This window comes from Eptatretus burgeri, chromosome 4 (genome assembly GCF_056783735.1).
Source record: "Eptatretus burgeri isolate ZD-2024b chromosome 4, Ebu_testis_v1, whole genome shotgun sequence".
NCBI classification, from domain to species: domain Eukaryota; kingdom Metazoa; phylum Chordata; class Myxini; order Myxiniformes; family Myxinidae; genus Eptatretus; species Eptatretus burgeri.
Genome location: NC_140964.1, coordinates 25,175,588 through 25,196,871, shown reverse-complemented (window position 1 = coordinate 25,196,871; position 21,284 = coordinate 25,175,588). Strand labels below are relative to the sequence as shown.

The 21,284-nt window shown below is 43.3% G+C and overlaps 1 protein-coding gene across 3 annotated transcripts in view; it reads right to left on the bottom strand.

Annotated features, from left to right (window-relative positions):
* The window catches only part of KARS1 (lysyl-tRNA synthetase 1), a 47,758-nt gene that overhangs the window by 5,167 nt on the left and 21,307 nt on the right, over positions 1-21,284 (bottom strand). For all 3 annotated transcript variants that reach the window (XM_085877177.1, XM_085877176.1, XM_085877179.1), the window contains 8 exons: positions 15,039-15,225; positions 14,792-14,917; positions 14,146-14,265; positions 3,514-3,676; positions 3,242-3,415; positions 2,635-2,720; positions 1,756-1,841; positions 1,537-1,663 (listed from right to left, as the gene is read on the bottom strand). In XM_085877177.1, the coding sequence (XP_085733303.1) occupies positions 1,537-1,663; positions 1,756-1,841; positions 2,635-2,720; positions 3,242-3,415; positions 3,514-3,676; positions 14,146-14,265; positions 14,792-14,917; positions 15,039-15,225 (1,069 nt within the window). The remainder of the gene's footprint in view (positions 1-1,536; positions 1,664-1,755; positions 1,842-2,634; positions 2,721-3,241; positions 3,416-3,513; positions 3,677-14,145; positions 14,266-14,791; positions 14,918-15,038; positions 15,226-21,284) is intronic.

The window sequence follows — 21,284 nt, the reverse complement described above, 5'->3', positions numbered from 1 at the left end:
GTAATCGTGGCATACGGTACTTACAGGGCCATGAATATTAATGAGATGTTTGGTGAATATTATTGGAATTACTTTGCAGGATGACGTTACAGATAAATCAGGAACATAAATAGTTTTTCCACAGGTTTATCATAAATACAGTATTTCAAACAAGCAATTATCATGATCACCACTGGCTCATAACACATTAAATTTTGTTGCAGTTCACTTCTTCCTTAATAAACATGAATCCCTGACACATTGTAATCCAAGCACTCGATGTTTGTCCACCGACCTTTGCAGCGATAGTTAGCCTTCTTGGTTTTCTCAACACAAGATTAGTCTTCATACAAATACAATATTTGTATTAAGCCCCTGTGTCGTCTGATCGCATAATCCCTCGACATATTGGTGATCACTTCACTCCTGGATTTTCCGCAAAGCCATTCGATAGCTCGATTTCAGATTTTAAATTATTATTTATTTTTTTTGTATACCTTGTCGAGGCTCATACGAGAGCGAACACAGAACACACAGCAAGGGGGGGGGGGCATGAGACAAGAGGGGCGGGAGTGGGAAGGACAAAACAGTGGGGAACAGAGACATTAGGAGATCGGTGGAAGGGAGGGGATGGAGCGGGGAACACGGGGTGTACAAGATGGACATTACAGGGACTTTCAGGAAGTAAAGCAGGGAATTTGAAGGAGGTGGATTTGGGGTGGATTAATGGGGGTAGAAAAGATCGCGGATTTGGATGGGTAAGCCGCTCGACTCACCCGAAATCCCGATCCAGGCTGAATGAGCCTCGTGACTCGCCCGAAAGCCCATTTGTCTTCCCAGTCAATAAATTATCCGAGCAGTCCAAGACACGAAGCCCAGATTTCCCTCCCTGTACACTGCACACCCACACCTCTCTCATCTCAACAAGCAATCTCGGCCCTACATTTTGGTGAGTTGCCCTGTAACTGTTCATTTCATTGTCCATTTGTGTTCTTTATTGATTTGTTCAATTGATATGGTTGAGCGAGGTTAAAGTTATGTTAGGGGGACCGAAAACTGCTACCCCACCCCCCCCCCCATTATTACGTGTCCATGGAAATATCTCGCATGCTTAACGTCGCGCTTTCTGGGAACGCATCCACGACATTGTGGAAACTTCCGGTGGTGTTTAAACTAACAGTTATACAATTTATTTTGGAATACATCACACTTTGCAATTTTTTTTCCATTTATGCAAATCAATGTCTTAAACCATAGCTAAGTAGATTATGAGTAAAAATAGAGGCATGGACTTCTGGCATATATGCACAAAAAAATTTGAAAAGTACATTGTCTAATATTAGCTCAGTTTATAGAGGCTCAAAAATGCTGAAGACAAAGCTTGTTGTCTTCAATTGAACTTAAGAATTTGCAGGTGTTGCGGTCAGTCCAATGTCCTGACCACTATATGTCATCATTCGCAAATTTGAAAAAAAGGGTGTATTATTTTACATGCAGTTAAAGTGTGGAGATAATAGTTTGGACAACGTACATTGTCAATGAAGCATCATACAGTACCTCAGATTGATCCTCAAACAGTTTGCGCTGGGTAACTGGATCATTCAACTCCGTGTATGCATTACAGACCTCCTTCTGCATCACAAAGAGCTCGAAGCGCTCAGTCAGGCCTTTTGTGCTGCGGTGCCTGCAGGCAGAAGTAATGGGCAAAGGAATGACCAACAACACCTGGTGTAAGGCTGTGCGTTCGGGAAAACAACTGTTTCTATCAGTACGTACCACTTGGCCAAAGGACTCATGATCTGTGGATGATCACACAAAAATGTAGGGTGAATGCATGTCACCTCCACAAATTCACCCGCCAGCTGGAATAGAGAAAGACAGATGATGCATCATGCCAATTACAAAAAGCAAAATGTGTAAGGCAAGAACAATGGATATGCCTCCACCCACATTGGATATGAACCGTTTGATCTCAATTAAAGGTCACAAAAAAAAAAATAAAAAAAAATAAATCAAAGGTGACATATAGATATAGAGATAGAGATAGAGGCATCTGCTGTAGTTTTTTTCTACTTTTCTCTCTTTTGTACGCCAACTCAGGTTATGATCTGCAAAATTATATTAAATGCAAGTCCGCATTGCTTTTGATCCCAAAATCGAATCAGTTCACCTTTGAATTAAAACGACAATAGTTGTGCCACATTTGGTTGAAATCCCTGCAGTGGATCACAAGTTATCATGCCAACTAAATTTTTCAATGAAAGGACACGTGACCTTTGATCTTTTGAAGGCAGAATTTCATCAGTTCATCTTTCTATTGCAGTCCATACTAGTGCCAAGCTTGGTCGACTTCCGAACAGTGGTTCTTAAGTTATCATGGTAACAAAAAACGATAATGGATAGACAGGATGACAATCCGAAAACATAATGCCTCCAGTGTTCGGCTGAGAGTCATAAAAAAAAAGAACACTGGCCAATGTTGCTTGAGGCATGCAACTCAAAGTAAACCATTCAGGGGTACACCTTGGAATATCAAGGCTTGTGTACAAAATGTTAAGAGACTATTTCAGATTCACTGCAGTGACAGGTTGGGAACAAGGAAAGAGGAAAATTGTGGGTATAATGGAACACAAGTCTCTCATGTTGTAGCATTACCTTGTCCAGTAATCGAGCCATGGTTCGAGGTGCAGGGCATTCCACGCCTTTTTCAACACACAAGCGGTCAAAAAACATCCTCGCTTCTGGAAGGTCAAAACAGAGCAAATAATAAGAGTGGAGCAGAGGAGGATGGGGGTGACGATACAATGGGTTTCTTATTCCTCTTTCGTAAGCAACATAAAGCTAAAGCTGCGGGGTAGCATCACTGGCTGAGGGTGTGGCTGTGCCGCTGATGAAATGCTCTCTGCAGGTTAGGGTAGGAATTTGGAATTTGGCCAGGGTGCCAGCAATAGTTCGCCTACTCCACGATGGACACCGTGGGATCTTTAACCTCCATCAACTAATGCTGGCAGTTGGGATGTTCAGTTTGACGTCAAACCGAGAGATGGCACACACATTGATGAATCACCCTGCCTGTGAAACAAGGGAATGACAATTTAGAGCTGGGCCAAGGTTCGAACCCATGCAATACAGCTTTGAGGCGAGTATGCATACCTCCAGGCCATCCTGCCAGCCCACATACTGGGCTTATCAATGTGCATGGTTTTTCACAGAGGATTACAGCGAAAAAGAGAAGCAATTCATGAACAAAGATGTACCTCACCTTCCGTTTCAAGCGTATCAGGTGCAGGGAAAGTAACATTGAGGAGACGGGACAGCTCCGAAAGCAGGGACACACGACGGAACGGAGGAGTGAAGTCAATCTCCTGTGTCGGGCCATCACGACCATCGGGGTGGTACACAATCTTGTAGCCTCCCGTGATGTGCTTGACCATTCCTTGAGCATCAAGAAATAATAATTAGAAGAGAAGCACACAAATAGGTATGTAGAATGTTGATGTAAACACTTTCTGGACATTTCCATAAAACTCTCACCAGAGAGCAAGTTTTCTGTAATCATCATGAGATCATTGTAGTCTGCATAAGCCATGTAGAATTCACACGTCGTGAACTCTGGATTGTGGGTGAGGTCAATGCCCTCGTTGCGGAACTGACGTCCAATCTCGTAGACCCGATCAAGCCCTCCAACAACCAGCATCTGAACTCGTGAGATTTCGTAAAGGGGATACATTTAAATATATAATGATATTACAACAAAAATGACTCTTTTGAAGTTTTGATCTGAAAGTAGAAGTTGTTTGTTTGCTGCTATAATGATGGGCAAGCTTGGACATTGAAGAAAAAACAAACAAACAAAACTATTTCTATATAATGCAACACGCTTGGCAAACGCTGCCTGCTGCTTTGCCGGTGCTGGACACTGCCCTCACCAACGAAGCGTGTCCGGCATAAGACAATGCTACAATATGTTGTCTTGCTTTGATTTGGTTGCATCTGCAAAACAAAACCAAATTTTTGGGGGGATTTTGTTTCAATGCAGCCCCTTGTAGTTTTTACATGCCACAGGCATGATACCAACATTATGTGTACATTTGAGATTCATGTGTCTTGGTAATGATGCATGTTAATTTTCCAAAGTCAGAAATGCAACTATTTTAAAGACATTTTGAGAGTGAGCACGCACTCGGGTTCTGCTGAACTTCAGACACTGTCTGTGTTTGCTGCACTATTCCAAATTATACAATGTGCACGCATATTTGACATCTCAAATCAAGATTTAGTTATGAAAATGAAGTTGCTAATTACAGCACAAAACGAGAATGGCACTTGGTAGAGCACAGACCTCTGCCAGGATGAATAGTTTACATTTTGTATCCCACCGATAGGCTGTATTTGGATCCGGACAGAACCTTAATCAAATCGGCTTGTTCTTGTCATCGAACCAAATTATCCACCTTCTTTTGTCGTAACTCATCCACAACGTTTTGAAACATCATGCTATGCTTGTATCCTTTTTGGCCCCATCTCTCAATAGTGAATTAAAACCCTCTCGTATCTGGAACATCACTAAAATTATATTAATTCGTCCTCACATACCCGTTTCCGCCAAGTTTCGCTAGAATCCGTTCATAACTTTGAGATATCGTGTTATATATTGATTTAGTCCGATCACTCAATGGTGAAGAATCACTGAAAAAAATAAATAAATAAACGAAATCACATATCCAGATCCAGATCTTCACCAAAATCTAACCATTTCATACTCGTCACACACCAAACCTGTCCACCAAATTGTGGCCAAATCCATCCACAACGTTTTGAGATGTACTGTTCACAGACACAGACAGACAGAGGTGAAAACATAACCTCCGCCCACATTCGGTGGCGGAGGTAACTAGTGGTTTGGGTTGGTGGCACAAGATAACAAAACATAAGAAGAATATGTTTAGAGTTATCCTACATGAAGGATCAAAGGTGCTGACACTATTTATATATTATTGTGCACAAAGTCAAGGCTTGTGGAAGAGCTATAACAAAGAACAGATCAGGACACAACAGAAAGAAAATGGGGGAAACGACAACACCAGTGCCGAGGCACAAAATAGAAGGAGATTTAGACAAAAATGAGATATGGGGAAGAATGAGGGGTAGGGTGCACATGGTGTCTAGGACAGATACAGAAGCAAACTCTCAGGAAGGAAAGAGATGGGTTTGGGGAGGGGTGAGCTGGAGATTGACAGAGGGAGGTTAACGGGGGAGAGAAAAAAAAATCAAGGTTTTGGATGGGGGGATGATCTGAAGTGGTGGTAAACAGCCGTTTTGAAGACATGGAGGGAAGAATAAGACTGAAGAGTGTGTGTAAGTTGGTTTCACAAGTTGGGGGGGGGGTAGAGAAAGAGGATCGAATGAATGGAGATGAGCAGCAATTCTGGATTTTGAGAGTTTGACAAGGAGGAGGTTGCTGGTGGACCACGTACACCTTGTTTTGGGCATACCCTTCTGCTCTGACGAAGGGTAAATTCCAGAATGTCAGTGCCTTATGATTCTTCACGGCAGACAGCTCCAACCATTTTCTTCTCAAGATTTCCAGGCTTTTGGCAACACAAATGCCAGGTGCCTTCCTGGCCATGCTCTTTTGTCTCTCACAAGTGGTGAAAATCTTCCACTTTCTAGTACCTGTCATGCATCTTGAGACCAGGAGCAAGAGCTGGTAAGATGTAGTAATGGTGATCAAACCAGCCTCCGGATGAACGAACATCCATGACATGTCGGAGTTCCCTGGTCAGTAATGTCATTTGCATAATGTGCCCAGACAGGACCCCACCCATTGTCTATGGGAAACAGGGTATATGCATTGTGTGGGCGACAGCACGTCGTCTTCCTCCTCCTCTGTACCCCTCCAGTTCTTCCTTTAAATCCACCTTCATTCATGGCTCATATACGGTGGTTGCCATTTCATGCACCACAGTACAATTCGGTTCTCTCTCATTCCAAAATTACCATTAAATCGTTTTCAAGTACTGCATATATCGGGTTCAACACGCGATTCGTAAATTCCCATTCTTTATTTTATTAACCCTCTCGTGCAGGATCACATCCAACCACATTCTGAAACAGAGCACCACAGACAACCACAATTGAGACAAAGGAGAGAACAACATTTCCATTTTCAAATGTGTTTGGCAGGAAAGATAAGACCGCTGGGCTGGAAAACCCGTGAAATAACGGAACTCCTTGGACAAAGACAATTGAAATGAAATGGTTCGATGGACCCGGGTCGAATAGTTGAAGAGAAAATCATAGGATAGACAGATAGAGAAATTCCATGGAGTGTAAAATATAACTTGAAGTCCTCAACTCTCCGTCCAGCCCCCACCCCCGCCCCCCCATCCCATACTCAACCTCCCCCTCCCAACCCTCAGGTGTCAAGTCTCTACCCACGAAAAATCTTCAACCCACCTCCCCACTCATTATGGTCACCTGTCCAGCTTATAATCCCGCAAGATATGCAGAGAAAATCATGGGTGAAGCTGCAGAACTTTTGGAAAACAAGCTCGAATGAGCTAAGATCCTTGTCCTCTTAATGATGACGTCATAAAAACGAGTATGACGTCATTGTGATGTATCAGGTTTGCGATAAATTATCTGTGCTAATGCCCGGCTTGATTCCCGCAAACAAAATTCAAACAGCTTGCCTAGTTTTGGAGATAATGGTAGAGGTGATTGCCATTAGCGGCGATATGACGTCAACTTTTTTTTCTCAGAAGAATTTCCAAAATCGGAAATGGTTACTGCCTGCGCGTGGGCTTTCTGCATATACATGGCAAGTTTCACGAAGATCCGATGAAAACTCTGGGTTGTGAAACAAAAAAAGTCAAAAAATAGGAATGACATCATAAAAATTGATATAACGTCATAGTGATGTATCTTATGTACGGTAATTAATCTCTGCTAATGCCCGGTTTGATTTCCACAAACAGAATTTAAAAAGCTTGCCTAGTTTCGGAGATAATTTTTTAGGCGATTTCCATTAGCGGAGATATTTTGACTTCATAACTTCTTTTCTCGGAGGAATTTTCAAAATCGGAGATGGTCACTGTCTGCACAGGTATTTTTACACACACATATATTGTGTATATATATATATATATATATATATATATATATATATACAGTAGACTAGGCGTAAGTTGGCAGCGTGTAACTCGTCACTTCGCCAAAGTCGGCAGCATCAAAAAGTCCCGAATTTATCTCATGTTAAGTCCCTATGAATAAAGGGTCATCCCTCTGTAAGTAGTCATCTCTAAGTCGTCACTTCGTCTAAGTCGTCAGATGTTGTCCGTTCCCACGTAATGGAAACTCAAGTAAATTACCACTCCAAACTCGTCACATGGAACTGCTGCCTCGTGAGAATCCCGATTTCATGGAATCGTGATGCTCGCTCATTGGTTTACACCGCCAGTGATAGGCTATTTATAACTGCGTACACACGTTGATCGCACTGCAGGCAGGACAATGGCGACGAAGCGTTAGCTTACAACTGAAACCTACCAAGAAAATACGACATTATCCAGTTTTGCGAGGCAAACCCACTGATGAAGAAAACAGCCATAGCTGAGAAGTTGGACATCAAACGGCAGACATTGAACGATATCTTGAAGAATAAGGGCACGATGTTTGGACAAGTGGAGAAGATCGTGAGGGCGGTGGTAAGTGTGAAACGCGTGAGATGTGTGTCCTTTGAAGATGTCGATGACGCGCTCATCATCTGGTTTCGGCAAATGTCGGCTCAGCCAAATATTCGGTTGGACGGTGAAATGTTGCTGCTGAAGGCACGTAAATTCGCTGCAGACCTCGGGCATGATGATGCCGAGACCTTGCCGATGCACTGGATAGACAGATTCAAAGTGAGGTGGGAATCGGCAAGGTCAAGAAGTGCGGCGAATCAGGCAGCGTGGATTCGGCAGTGGTGCACGACTGGAAGGATGGCAAATTGAAAGACATCTTGGAAAGGTATCAGCCTCGGGACGTGTACAATGCCGATGAGACTGGGCTTTTCTGGCAGATGCTGCCAGAAAAGTCTCTGGGGTTCGTTGGTCAATCCCATCATGGTGATAAGCAGGCGAAATTGTTGTCTTACAGTTGTTCATTATCTTTACTTTTGATAAACTGATTCATGAATTCCATCTTTGCTTGATCAGTTTCCAACTCACCAATGAACCCCCACCTATGTCCCGAGGATTGTGTTTTCCTTTTGGTACAATAGCCGGCTCTCACACATACGTGTCCAGGCCACGCACGACTTCATCCTTCACCCCACAGTCATCATGAATGTTCGCATACGCGCAAGTAGTCACATTTCTAAGTCGTCACTTTTTTTCTCGGTCCCGATGGTGACGACTTACGCCTAGTCTACTGCATATATATATATGCCAAGTTTCAGGAAGTTTCGATGAAAACTGTAGGCTGTGAAACAAATGAAACAAAAAACAAAAAATGTCAAAAAATAGGAAAGACATAAAAATTGATGCGTCATAGTGATGTATCATATGTGCGGTAATTCATCTCTGCTAATGCCCTGTTCGATTCCCGCAAACAGAATTCAAAAAGCTTGCCTCGTTTCGGAGATAATTTTTAGGCGATTTCCATTAGCGGAGATATTTCGATGTCATAACCTTTTTTCTCGGAGGAATTTTCAAAATCGGAGATTGTTACTGTCTACGCAGAGTATTTTTACATATATACGCCAAGTTTTAGGAAGTTTCGATGAAAACTGGAGGCTGTGAAGCAAAAATGTCCACAAGAACAACAACGTGAGTAAGACTTGGAGATCATCCTCGAGGATATAAAAACAAGGAAAGCACCGAAAAAAAACAACTCCTTACAATGGGGGAAGGGGGTCCCCAGATAATTTTGAAAAATTGAAGTTAAAATATGCATTTTGAGGATGATCATGTCCAATATATAAACAAATAAATAAATAAACAAATAAACAAACGCACACGTGTCCGAAGGAAGTGGCTCAGTTCGGCATTTTTCATATGAAATAGGCAAAGTCGACAAATGAACAAAACCCATTAGAATTACTCTTTGGAATCCTTTAAGACTCATAAGAATTATCCTTTGAAACTACCCTTTTAAAGCCTTGAGAACCGATTACAATTACCCTTGAGAAAGGTTCTACTTCATTTTTGAAGAACAGATGTATGGGTGGATGGATGGATGGATGGATGGAAGAAAGGACAAAGCCAAATATTGAAGTGATGACTTCACCGCTTTAAAAAATATATATATTATGCAAATGAAAGTGATATTTGGGGAAGAATGCTTTTACATTTCACCTGAACATCCATTGCTGGGAAGATCGGTTTCAGTTCGCTAGTTTGTTCAACATTTTATCAAAAAATAAATTAATACTAAAGACCACACACCATGTTCATTGCAATAATTTTGAAGAATTACCTAACTCTACATAAGATCTTTAAGTCCTGAGATACCAAATTAAATTACAAGTACCTATTTTAGTTGCTCTTTATGCCAAGCAGGCAATACAGGGGAGGTTAAATTTGGGAATGTTCTCAAAAAAGAGACCAGCGGAATTAACTATTTTAACCAACCCTCCAGCAGGGGTCAGTAAACACACACAATGCCACATGCACAAGGAAAGTTACAAGTCACAATAAACAACGAAGTTTTAAACTATTGATTTTATTTGCATTTATAATACTCTAATCCCTGTTCCTGCCACACTTTTCTCATCCCCAGTCCTCCCCACCAATGAAAACGAGTCAAATCTGACAGATTTATTTAATGTGATGGAAGTGCAGTACAGGCATGATGGCCCAAATGGACACCTCCTGTGTCAAAGTTCCTTGTTCATGGTTTTGTATCAATGTGGTCATAAAATTCACCACGCCCAACAGACATCATGAGGTTATATATTTGTGTGCAGTATAATAGAGTCTACTTCACGCAATGTAAAGACGGCGCTTCGGTTTTTTCCGTGAAGTTCATTGAAGGGAACAGTGATAGGAAAACCCAACAATTGACACCATTTCCGCATTTACCGACAGACAGATGTTCTCCTGCCTGGCGGAAGGACATCTGATTATGGTGACATGCTTGCGAGCTTTTGTACCCGGCAAACTTCTACAAAAACACCTCATAAACAAAAACAACTACCATCGGAGTAATTCACACAATCGTGGCCATGATACGTTAGTTAGCATTGCATCCCATTCGGTTGATATGGGTTAATAAACTAATCAGCATATCGGAATAGTACCTCAATTCCCGATATTCAAGGCATGTTTTTCTGATGATGAAAATAAGGAAACCTCTGCATTGGAAAACGAACCGTTTGGAAACATACAGAAATAAAAATACGGAAACAGCTCGGTCGTTACAAAAATACGGATGAGTTTCACCCATGGAAGACATGTGTCCATGAGAAATTTTATGATGACCCATCATGGTCACCTGTCCAACTTGTAATCCCATAAGATATGTGACAACAAACGACGCGAAACCAATGATCTTCCTGATGCATAAATACACATCGTTAAAAGTAAATAAGATCATTTATGACATGGGTTTAAGCCTTGCTTATCCTCTCCCCTTATCCTCGAGAAATGCCAATCCTCTACCCACTTCAAGCCTTCAAACCCCTCTCCACCCATCATGGTTGCCTGTCCACCTCATAATCCCAAGAAATATGTGAAAAGATATGTGCAAGAAACGACCCAAAACCAATATATATATATATATATATATATATATATATATATATATATATATATATATATATATATATATATATATATATATATATATATATATATATATATATATATATATATATATATATATATATATATATATATATATATATATATATATATATATATATATATATATATGTTACGGATTTCAGAATCCGATCCGACGAAAGCATACAAACATCTAGGTCCTCAGACAGTTATTTCCCTAAATGCATGTGCAGGATAGACCCATCCCCATGTCTGGTGGGATTCGAAATGTGATGCGTTGAGAAGGGTAAAGAATAGATTCCCTCTCTTATGGAAAGCTCCTTTTTCTCTTTACGACAGACACATTCATGCACGTGAAATAGCCATTAGCCCAACGGAGGCTCACCAACCTCTCACCGACGTCGACACTCACCTCTTTCACTCATGTCGACACCCCGTTCAGCAGCTCTATGGACGCTAACTGGCTCTTTTTCGTATCAGGCTGAACATTGAGGTGATAATTGTTGCTGACATTTTATGAGCGCTTCACGTTTTCACTCGGTAATTCTGGCAAATGGCTGCTTCATGCCGTTCGTCCAGCACCACAAACATGGTATCGTAGGCCAGGAATGATCGTGAGACTGGCAGTTTGTCACGTGTAACGATGCACCAATAAGCAAGGTGGATTTGGCTGAAGTCTGCTTGAGGCTCTGCCCAGACAGGCCGCCAACAAAAAGAGGACGAGAGAAACATTTTTTTTTCCAGTGAGTAAATTGGAGTCAGACGGTTGCTTCGTCGAGTTCCAGTCAGAGGGTTGCTTCAATGATTTTCAGCCAGACGGTTGCTGAGCTGATGACAGTTGGTGACGGCCTTGCAGCCTCAGTTTCTCACAGCTCTCTGTCGGTTGTGGCTCCTGGAGGCTCCTGACGGTGGGTGACACTCGAACCATTGAGGCTGGTTCTGCTCGAGACCTGCTCTTGGCGTACCTGATTTTTGGGGGGTGAAGTCGTTTGGTGTTCGAGCCTGTTTGCGAGTGGGTGCACGGCAAGGCTGGGCACTGGCAAACAGACAAGGCATGCTCACACATTTCAGGACGTTTTATTTGACGTACGCCGACTTCTATTTCGTGAGCGAGAATGGATTTCTCACCCCCCCCCCCGGGTACCTTTGTCTTGTGTTTAATTGTTAAGTAAGGCATAGTGATAAGCATTTGCTCTTTGTCTTTTTCTATCAGTGCCTGATTAATTCTTTATTTGCTTGCGATTATTTTGATAGATTTAGAATATATTTTTACCATGCAAAGAAAAAGTTCTTTTTATTTTCTTATTAATAAATTCCTTTGTTGACGTTCCAACCTGTCCGTGCTTGCCCTTTCCTTCCATTGATCCAGCATTGTCCGAACCTAGATAGACTGGGAGGTAATTACCAAACGAATTGACCTGTAATCGTAGGCACGCACAAGCGGTGAAACGCTCGGCCACCCTAATTAATATCTAATCAAGATTAGATTGGTGCTTTTCTGAGGGAGCACAACCCGTTCAGGAAACCACATGACCTCGAGTTAAACGGCAAAATTAGATGGTCGACACTGGAAATTGTGGTTGTTTGTGGTTATAAAGCAACCCACCATACCACAAAGTTAGCCGTGAGCGGTGGCCCCAGGTCCGGCTCTTCCGAGGAGAAATGGGGATTAACCCATCATAATACTCGTTTCCCGTGGCTGTAATGATACATATATATATATATATATATATATATATATATATATATATATATATATATATATATATATATATATATATATATACACATAATTATGGTTGTGGGGGTAGATGGAGGAATTTAATAGAGTTGTTTGGTCTGTGGACGTGTTGGAGACATCTCAATGCAATGAAGTAGAGAAACTGTGAGCTTAAGTATTACATGTCACCACACCGGGGTGGGGGGGGGTGGGGGGTGGTGTGGTGTCAATTACATATGGATTAAGGGAAGGTTCCCCCAGTATGTAATTGCCCCCCCCCCCCGTGACTTTTCCCATTGTTTTTTTGTATTACAAACCAGCAATGGACCATTACAACTGATCTGCACGACCAAGTAGGAAGAAACCCCGCCTTCCCGGGTTTACAAACAAGCCACACCCCAGGAGGAAACTGGGTTCGGTGACGTCAGGAAGAGATCCGGAGCAAACGCACGAGGTCGGTGTGAGGGAAGCAGTTGTAGTCATGGTAGAAACGTGGCTAGGACAGAGGATCTCGCTTTGCTCTCCTCTCGGCATGACGAAATGGCTTTCCTTCGACGCATGAAGAAGATGGCACAATTCCCATATTCGTGCTGAGGTGATTTGGCTCGCGTTGTGAAGCGAGACGCTGGCCATCGACTCTTGGCTGGTCGTATAAGACGGACCTCGAAGCCTCGTGTATGTCACTGATGGGACGGCACCATTCCAAGCTGCATGGGGTCTCTGAGCCTTGGTGTCGAATACCGCTCACAAATTGCTTGACGAACGTTCCTGCTGCAAGAGAGCGACTTGGCGCCATTTTGCGCGCGTCTGCATGTGCAAATAGAAGCCCCACGATTCCACTTTCCAGAAAGACTATCTCTGGACCAAGCTAAGTGCCAGAATAAAGGAAGGATTGTCTTTTACTTTGTTTTCCCCTTGTCTGTATTAATGTCTGTGTTGAGGCACCTTGACATTAGCTTACCTCACATATCATAACATTCTGAATTATTGTCCCTTGTAAATATTTCTATTGTCATTCAATTCCACGGTTATTTTGCGTTGCTGTGTCTGTGCATTTGTCATGGGGTTTGAGTATAACCCACCCCACCCCCCCCCCCCATGCCTCCATCACTCCACCAGGCCGTGTCCTTCCTCTCCCACACGCATTGTAATCTCCGAGAGTCAACGTGTCTGCCTCCTAATAAGAAGAACTGCTCGGCTATCGGGGCTGGCGGTGTTAACCGCCCGTCACCACAATTTGGGTCAGGGGATTAACGTCACCACCATACCCACACCAATATAAATAATAAAAAATACACAACACACACACACACGTTTATTATTATCATATCAGAGGATTAAGTCACACACGCTGATTAAATTATTGGAACTCCTCGAGGGGAACAAATTAATTAAAATAATCTTATTGTTTGGCTCATCACGTGTGTCAGATGTGGTCGCAAAATTCAGTTGCATAGCAACTACCGCTTGGGTGATGCAGTCCAATTTATCCTCAATACCGGCTATCCATTGTGCATCAATTCCCACCGTGTATACTGTATAGTGCTGTCCAAGATCGCTTATGGTTTTGGGTGGGGGCCATACACATGACAATACAATTTCTGCATGTATCAGTGGGGAAGGAAATTTGTTGCAAATTGTATCGCAACTACAAAAATTGTCAAATTACTTTCACACCTTGAGATAAAGTTCTGGAGCAACACGCATGTACAGGTCCATGTTCAACTGATTGTGATGTGTGACGAATGGACGTGCTGCGGCACCACCAGGGATCATATTCATCATCGGGGTTTCCACCTGAAAGTTGATTACACGTATGCAAAAAAAAATTAAAAAAAAAACAAAACATAACAAATGACTGTGTGATCGGCTCAACAGCAATAAACAATCAGTGGGACTCAATTACATTCAGTATGCCAAGATAAGAAAGGTCCACAACAGCAACACCTCATGCAAGCATTTAATTATACGTCCAAACAAACACAATTATGCTTTCGAACTTTATATCATGGCAGAAGTCCGTTTTTGTTTTTTTGGTGATGTATAGATTCTCATAGCTTTTCCAAGTTATAAAGTACATTTTTTGGCAAAGTACATGCTTGGAATTTGGCACATTGATGGTCAAATGTGATGTAGAGAAGAATTGAAGGGTATTAAAATAATGAAACAACAAATTAAGAGGCCTTTAAAATTTTTGCACAATAAAATATTGACACTCCATCCCAAACCTCAACTACCGAATTAATGTGACCAAGACAATTGCTGGGAAGAAGTCTCATTATTGTGAATCGAAACCATGCTGGATAATCAAAACCATCAATACCTCCAAGAAGCCCATCTCATCCAAGAATTTTCGGACATAGTTGATGATTTTTGCCCGGGTGATGAAGTTTTGTCTTACGTAGTCATTGAGGATAAGATCCAGATAGCGTTGACGATACCTGGTTTCCTGCAACAATGGAGGTGGATGAAGTTGGGGGAAAACACAAGGTTAGTATGATATGAATATTTTTCAAGCTCGAGCCAGAGAAATGAACATTTCTATGAGTTATGTGCTTGTGGTTAACAACCTTGTCACGCAAGCCAAAGTGTAAATGGGGCATCATGTGCAGGCAGGGTGACAGGAGCTGAAGCTCAGTTGGGATGATACTCAGCTCTCCCTTGCGAGTCTTTCCAGGGTGACCTTTAACCCCGAGGATGTCTCCCCGACGTAGACGACCATTTATTTTAAAGTATTCCTCTTCAGTCGGGAAAAATCTGGATGGGAAATAAGCACTCAATACAAAATACATTGTTCTTTTCCCTTTGTGTTGCATTATAATCACTAACGGGCACTCCTGCATTGTGGGTTGGGAGTACCCTTCTTGGTCCACCTTCGGTGGGCAATGTGCTGCAGCACATTCTTGCATATGCACGATATAATTATAATTTTTGAAAGACATTTTATTGATCAACATATACTCAGCATTGTAATTTTGAGAAGGTTCCAAAACATTTTGAAGAAGATAAAGGAAGAGGATTTGTAAACTGGCTACCACCAAAGGTGGTGCTACTTCCATTGTATTGCACATATGCATATACAGTTAAGCCCAAAATTATTCATACCCTATGAAAAATCTGAGAGTTTTGCATTTATCTCATACCTACAAGCTGGAGTGGTGGAACTTTCACTTCACCCAAGGACATTTAGTTGGCATGTACAAATCCAAATATATTTTGGCTCAACATTATAAGCACAACAATAGAAATGTTAAGATTTCTGTTTTTTTGCCTGTCCAAAATTATTCATAACCCATACAAAGTCTCAGAAATGAAGCCAATGTTTGTGATAATGCACATGCTTTTGATATTCCAAAGATTCTTTATAATGTTATGCAATTTTTCCAAAATGTGTGCATACAATCTAAATGCATTACAAATGTGGTCTATTGAATGTACAGTGAGGAATGTTATCGAACAACACTCTGCTTTAAGATTATAAATTAAGGGGAGCTGATGCAATCATTCTCAGGTCATTGTCATCATGGCGAAGAAGAAAGAAGTCAGTGAGGACCTTCGGTTGTGCATTGTGAATGCTCACAAGGAGGGGAAAGGCTACAAAGCTATTTCTAAGCAGTTCCTAGTGCCAGTTGCCACCATACAAAGCATAATTAGGAAGTACAAGGAGTTCCACACTGTAAAAAAACATTGAAGGACGTGTTCGGAAGCCAAAGGTGTTGCCTCGTCTGGCAAGAAAAGTATGGCGAGAGACCAACAACAATCCACTGATCACTATTAAGGCTCTCCTGAACAACTTTGGTGAGTCTGGGACCAAAATATCAAGGCAGACACTCCAGCAGATGTTGCACAAGGGGGGGTCTCCATGGACGCCGACCAAGAAAGACTCCACTCCTCCATCCCAGGCACAGAAAGACTCGTCAAGCCTTTGCAAAAGGTCACCTGGACAAAGATCCAAGCTTTTGGTCCTCAGTTCTGTGGTCGGATGAGACGAAAATGGAGCTTTTCAGGCACAGAGATGTTGTTTTCGTTTGGCGAAAGAAAGGTGAAGCATACAACCCTAAGGACACAGTCCCGACCATCAAGCATGGAGGCAGGAGCATAATGCTTTGGGGATGTTTCTCAGCCAGTGGGGCTGGCAATCTCGTTAAAGTGGATAGCATCATGAAAAAGGAGCAGTACATCAAGATCCTTGAGGAAAACATCAAACAGTCTGCAGAGAAACTTCACCTCGGGGAGCATTGGACGGATCAGCAGGACAACGATCCAAAACACACCACCAAGTCAGTCAAGAAACGGTTCCGGGATAATGATGTAGACGTTCTAGAGTGGCCAAGCCAAAGTCTGGACCTCAAACCAATCGAGAATCTGTGGTGGGAGTTCAAGACCGGAGTGATGGCAAGGAAGCCTTTCAATCTCAAAGACCTGGAGACCTTCGCGAAGGAGGAGTGGGCCAAAATCCCTATCGAGACATGCAAACCTTGTGAGCAAGTATAAAAACTCTTTGGAGGCTGTAATCACAAACAGAGGCTTCTCCATTGATTACTGAATGTGACTTTTAACTGATCCAAGCAAGGGTATGAATAATTCTGGACATGACATTTTTTTGAAAATTTATCAATAAAATACCCCCGAAACAATGCATTTCTTGAAATCTCCCTTGCAGTGATTCTTTCAGCTGTTTGTCACATTCTTATGTAACCTAAGCCAGAAGAAACTCATTCCTCAAATAACACGATTCAAAATACTCCAAATTTGGTCACAGTATGAATCATTTTGGGCTTAACTGTATATGTATATACAGTGCCAATAGAAAGTCTGCACCACCTTTCAAAATTTTCACCTTTTGTTGCCTGGAATTGGATAGCATCAAATGAGACTTTTTCCACCTTTATTTACACATCGTAACCCACAACCTCCAGGTGAAAAACAAATTCTACAAATTTAAGAAAATTAATTTAAAATACAAAACTAGAATATTGTTACGGATTCGCGCCCGCCGGCGTGCTGACGGCCACGTAACTCGAATCGCGGCACGTCGCCCACCGGACGGACAATCCAGTCGTGACCCTCTCGGACTAACGCCGGGAACCAGTCACGGGTGGACCTTTCGGTCTCACCGCGATCGAGCCAATCAGCCCCCGCGTGGGATAGGGTTGCTCGCCAAATTCGACCTACCTAAGTACCCACGCGGAGGGTAGACCGGGCGATCGCACCTCGCCGCAGGTCGACTTCGGACACGGGCCACTTAAGCAACCCGTTCCGTACTATCGGGATAACCGAGCGGTGTTATCGTCGACCTCGACGGTTCGATTAATTATCGGGCGTATTCAGCCCACTACCAACCCTTTACGTGAAGCAAGATGAGGATTCAATGAAAGAAATGACGAAGCGAAGCGGGAAACAGTTCAACACAAAGCACATTTATTCGCGATGAACGGAAAGCACACATATTCAATTCCACCAAAAGCACACAGAAAAGAAAAACACAATTCAATTTACACAAAAAGCAAATGCGACAATGTAGATCTACTACCGATTACGCGAGCACACGGCAACACTTATACAATTTTACTTCACAGACGGCGCCGACAACACATACCCAAAACCAAGGAAAAGAATACCCTCAAGGATGAGGCGGGCCTGAGGCCGAGACCGGGTCGGGCCTACCCGTCTGGTGATGAGACGCGGAGCGGCGATGGTGCCTCAACTCCGCGGGCCTCGCGGGCAGTGTCTGGTAGGGGGTGGGAAAGGGGCCCCCTTGGTCGCACTATCTCAGCGCGGGGGGAAACAGGAGGGGGTTGCTGATGCTCGGTGTATAGAGGATTTTTATTGTCCCGCGACGAGCGTCTCCACCTCGGCCAAGTCGCGCTGTCGGCCTCCCTGGGGTGCAGCTCCCTGCACGACGCGAGCACCCCCTCGTCTGCCCTCGCCGCCTCTCCACAGCTCCGTCCCCTCCGCTCCGACTCCAACGCACACGACGACCAGCTCCTTCTTGCCAACTCCACCGCCCGCGAAGTCTTAACTCTCTGTTCCCTCTCGACTCTACTACTCACTGGACTGACGAACACGGTCGCTTATATCAGCCCCGTGGCTTCGCCTTTGACCCCCTCCCTTCGACCTTTCACCTCGCTCCCCATTGGCCCGAGAAAAAGTGGGCGTGAATGCTTTTTGATCCATAAATTTGCATATATCGATCGCCCTCCAACGCCCTGGGGGCGGGGCCAATTCGCCCCTCGCTCACCGATTGGACGGCAAAAAGTGGGCGTGTGTCGTTTTTGATCAGTTTTTGAAGCACAAAATCCGTGATTTTGTACACGCTGTTCGGCGCGCGCCCTGCACGAGTCCAACACCGGTACCCACAAGCGGCGCAAGAACGGTGGCGATGCGACGGTTGCGAGGTGTGACGTGAAGGTCGTGGCGGTTGTGGTGAAGCGGCGTTGTGGTTGGTGGTTGATGTTGTGACTGGTGGTGGTAACAATGGCGGTTGGTCCAAAATAAAGATAGTAAAAGAAAAACGGCTATCCTGAAGAGTCGCAGCACGCATAAATGACATGTATTCCCACTAGACAACGGGTTTGGGCCTAACTACACATGTACTTACCGAGATATCTCACCTAAGGGACCTGAATGGTGGTTTGCGAATTTGGTAACCACAACAATATCTTGGTTGGATAAGTGTCCATCCCCCTTATAATCGCAATTGTAAATTCGCTCAGGTGTAACCAATCATCTTCAAAATCACACACCATGATAACTGATCTCCACCTGTGTTAAATGGTTGTGATTGATTATTTCAGAATAAAGTCAGCTGTTCCTGTAGGCTTCCTCTGCTGGGTAGTGCATTTTACAGCAAAAATAACCAAAAAACCACTCTGGAGATTCTGAAGCCATGTGGAAAAAAGTTTCGTCATCTGACGAAACCAAGAATGGAATTTTTGACCGAAAAGCAAAACATTACCTTTGGCGCAAACCCAACACAGCACATCACCCAAAGAACACCATCCCTCCTGTGAAGCATGGTGGTGGGAGTATCATGTTATGGGGATCTTTCTCATCAGCAGAGACTGGGGCACTTGTCAGGATAGAAGGGAAAATGGATGGAGCAAAATACAGAAAAATCTGAGAGGAAAACTAACTGACCTCTGCAAGAAAGCTGAAATTGGGATGGAAGTTCACCTTTCAGCATGACGATGACTCGAAGCTCAGAGCAAAAGCTACACTGGAGTGGCCAAGGAAAAAAAAAAGATAAATGTCCTTGAGTGGCCCAGTCAGGGCCCATGTGAGTGTCCCAGTCAGAACCCTGAAAATCTGTGGCATGACTTGAAGATTGCTGTCTATCAATGCTCCCCACACAACCTGACTGAGCTTGAACAGTTTTGTACAGAAGAATGGGAAAATATTGCGCAATCAAGGTGTGCAAAGTTGGTAGAGACCTATCCCAACACTCACAACTGTAATTGCTGTCAAAGGTGCTTCCACAAAGTATTAACTCAGGAGGGTGGAGTCTTATCCAACCAAGATATTATAGTTTTATATTTCAATTAATTTTCTGAAACTTGTAGAATTTGTTTTTCACTTGGAAGTTGTGGGTTACAATGTGTAAATAAAGGTGGAAAAAAGTCTGATTTAATGCAATTTAATTCCAGGCTATAATGCAACAAAAGGTGAAAATTTTGAAAGAGTGCAAACTGTATATACATATTGTTGCGGACCCAGGGTCGGGGGTGAGGGTGAGGAAGACCACGAGGGGTGAGGTAGCTCGGGTTCCCAGCAGACTCTCCGGAATCGCAGGCCGTCGCACACGAATAATTTCATGACGTGACGGGTCGCTAATTGACCATGAACGCCAATAACTCGAACACGTGATTTAGGGTCCTCCATCTGATACCGTTCACCTAAAGGTCACGTGATTTAATTACCAGGGGACAAGCCCTCGGTACGTACTTGCTCAAACCGGATCACCTTACCAGATCAGATGCAGCCAAGTGTAACTGCCAAGAACGTACTGGCGAGAAAACAGATCGTTGGGAAAGAACGCACTGGCTAGACTAGAGTACGAAAAGACGAAAACGAGCTGGGAACATTTCTCTACAAGCATTTATTCACAATGGTGAGAAAAGGTATGTGGCACAGCAAATTGGGTTTATTCATATGCACAGCAGGGGATAGCAAGGAATTTGTGGGGTGCGGCAAAAGGCAAGCAATCTTACAAAGCACACACAGAGCAGACTTGTCCCGTTAAAACTTCTGCAATCTTAACTTGGACTAGGACAGGCACCAACGCACGCGCACGCACAAATGCACAAATGCACACACACACACACACACACACACACACACACACACACACACACACACACACACACACACACACACACACACACACACACACACACACACACACACACACACACACACACACACACACACTATTAGACACAGCCCAGAGAGAGAAAGCAGATGAGGATAAACAGCATCCAAAAACCTAGCGCGGTCAACAGACCAACGCAACCCAGTACGCTTAGGGAGAGGTAGGAGGGAGGAATACTGGTGATATCTAAGGTTTGGAAGTGGGAGGTGTAGTGTAGTACAATATGGAGGGGTGTGGTGTCGTGCAAGGGGAAAATGGGATTGCGAGTCAGCAATGATGCTCTTTTGTGTGTCCGAAGGAGACGGGATAGAGGGGTGGAAAGAGAGAGTAGGGAAGATGCGTGAGGTGAAAGATCCTTAACCTAGCCGTGTTTTGGTCTGTTTGTTTAGTGTGTACTGCCATGGGACGCTCTGCCTGAGCATTCCTACCTCAAGATGTGGCGCGT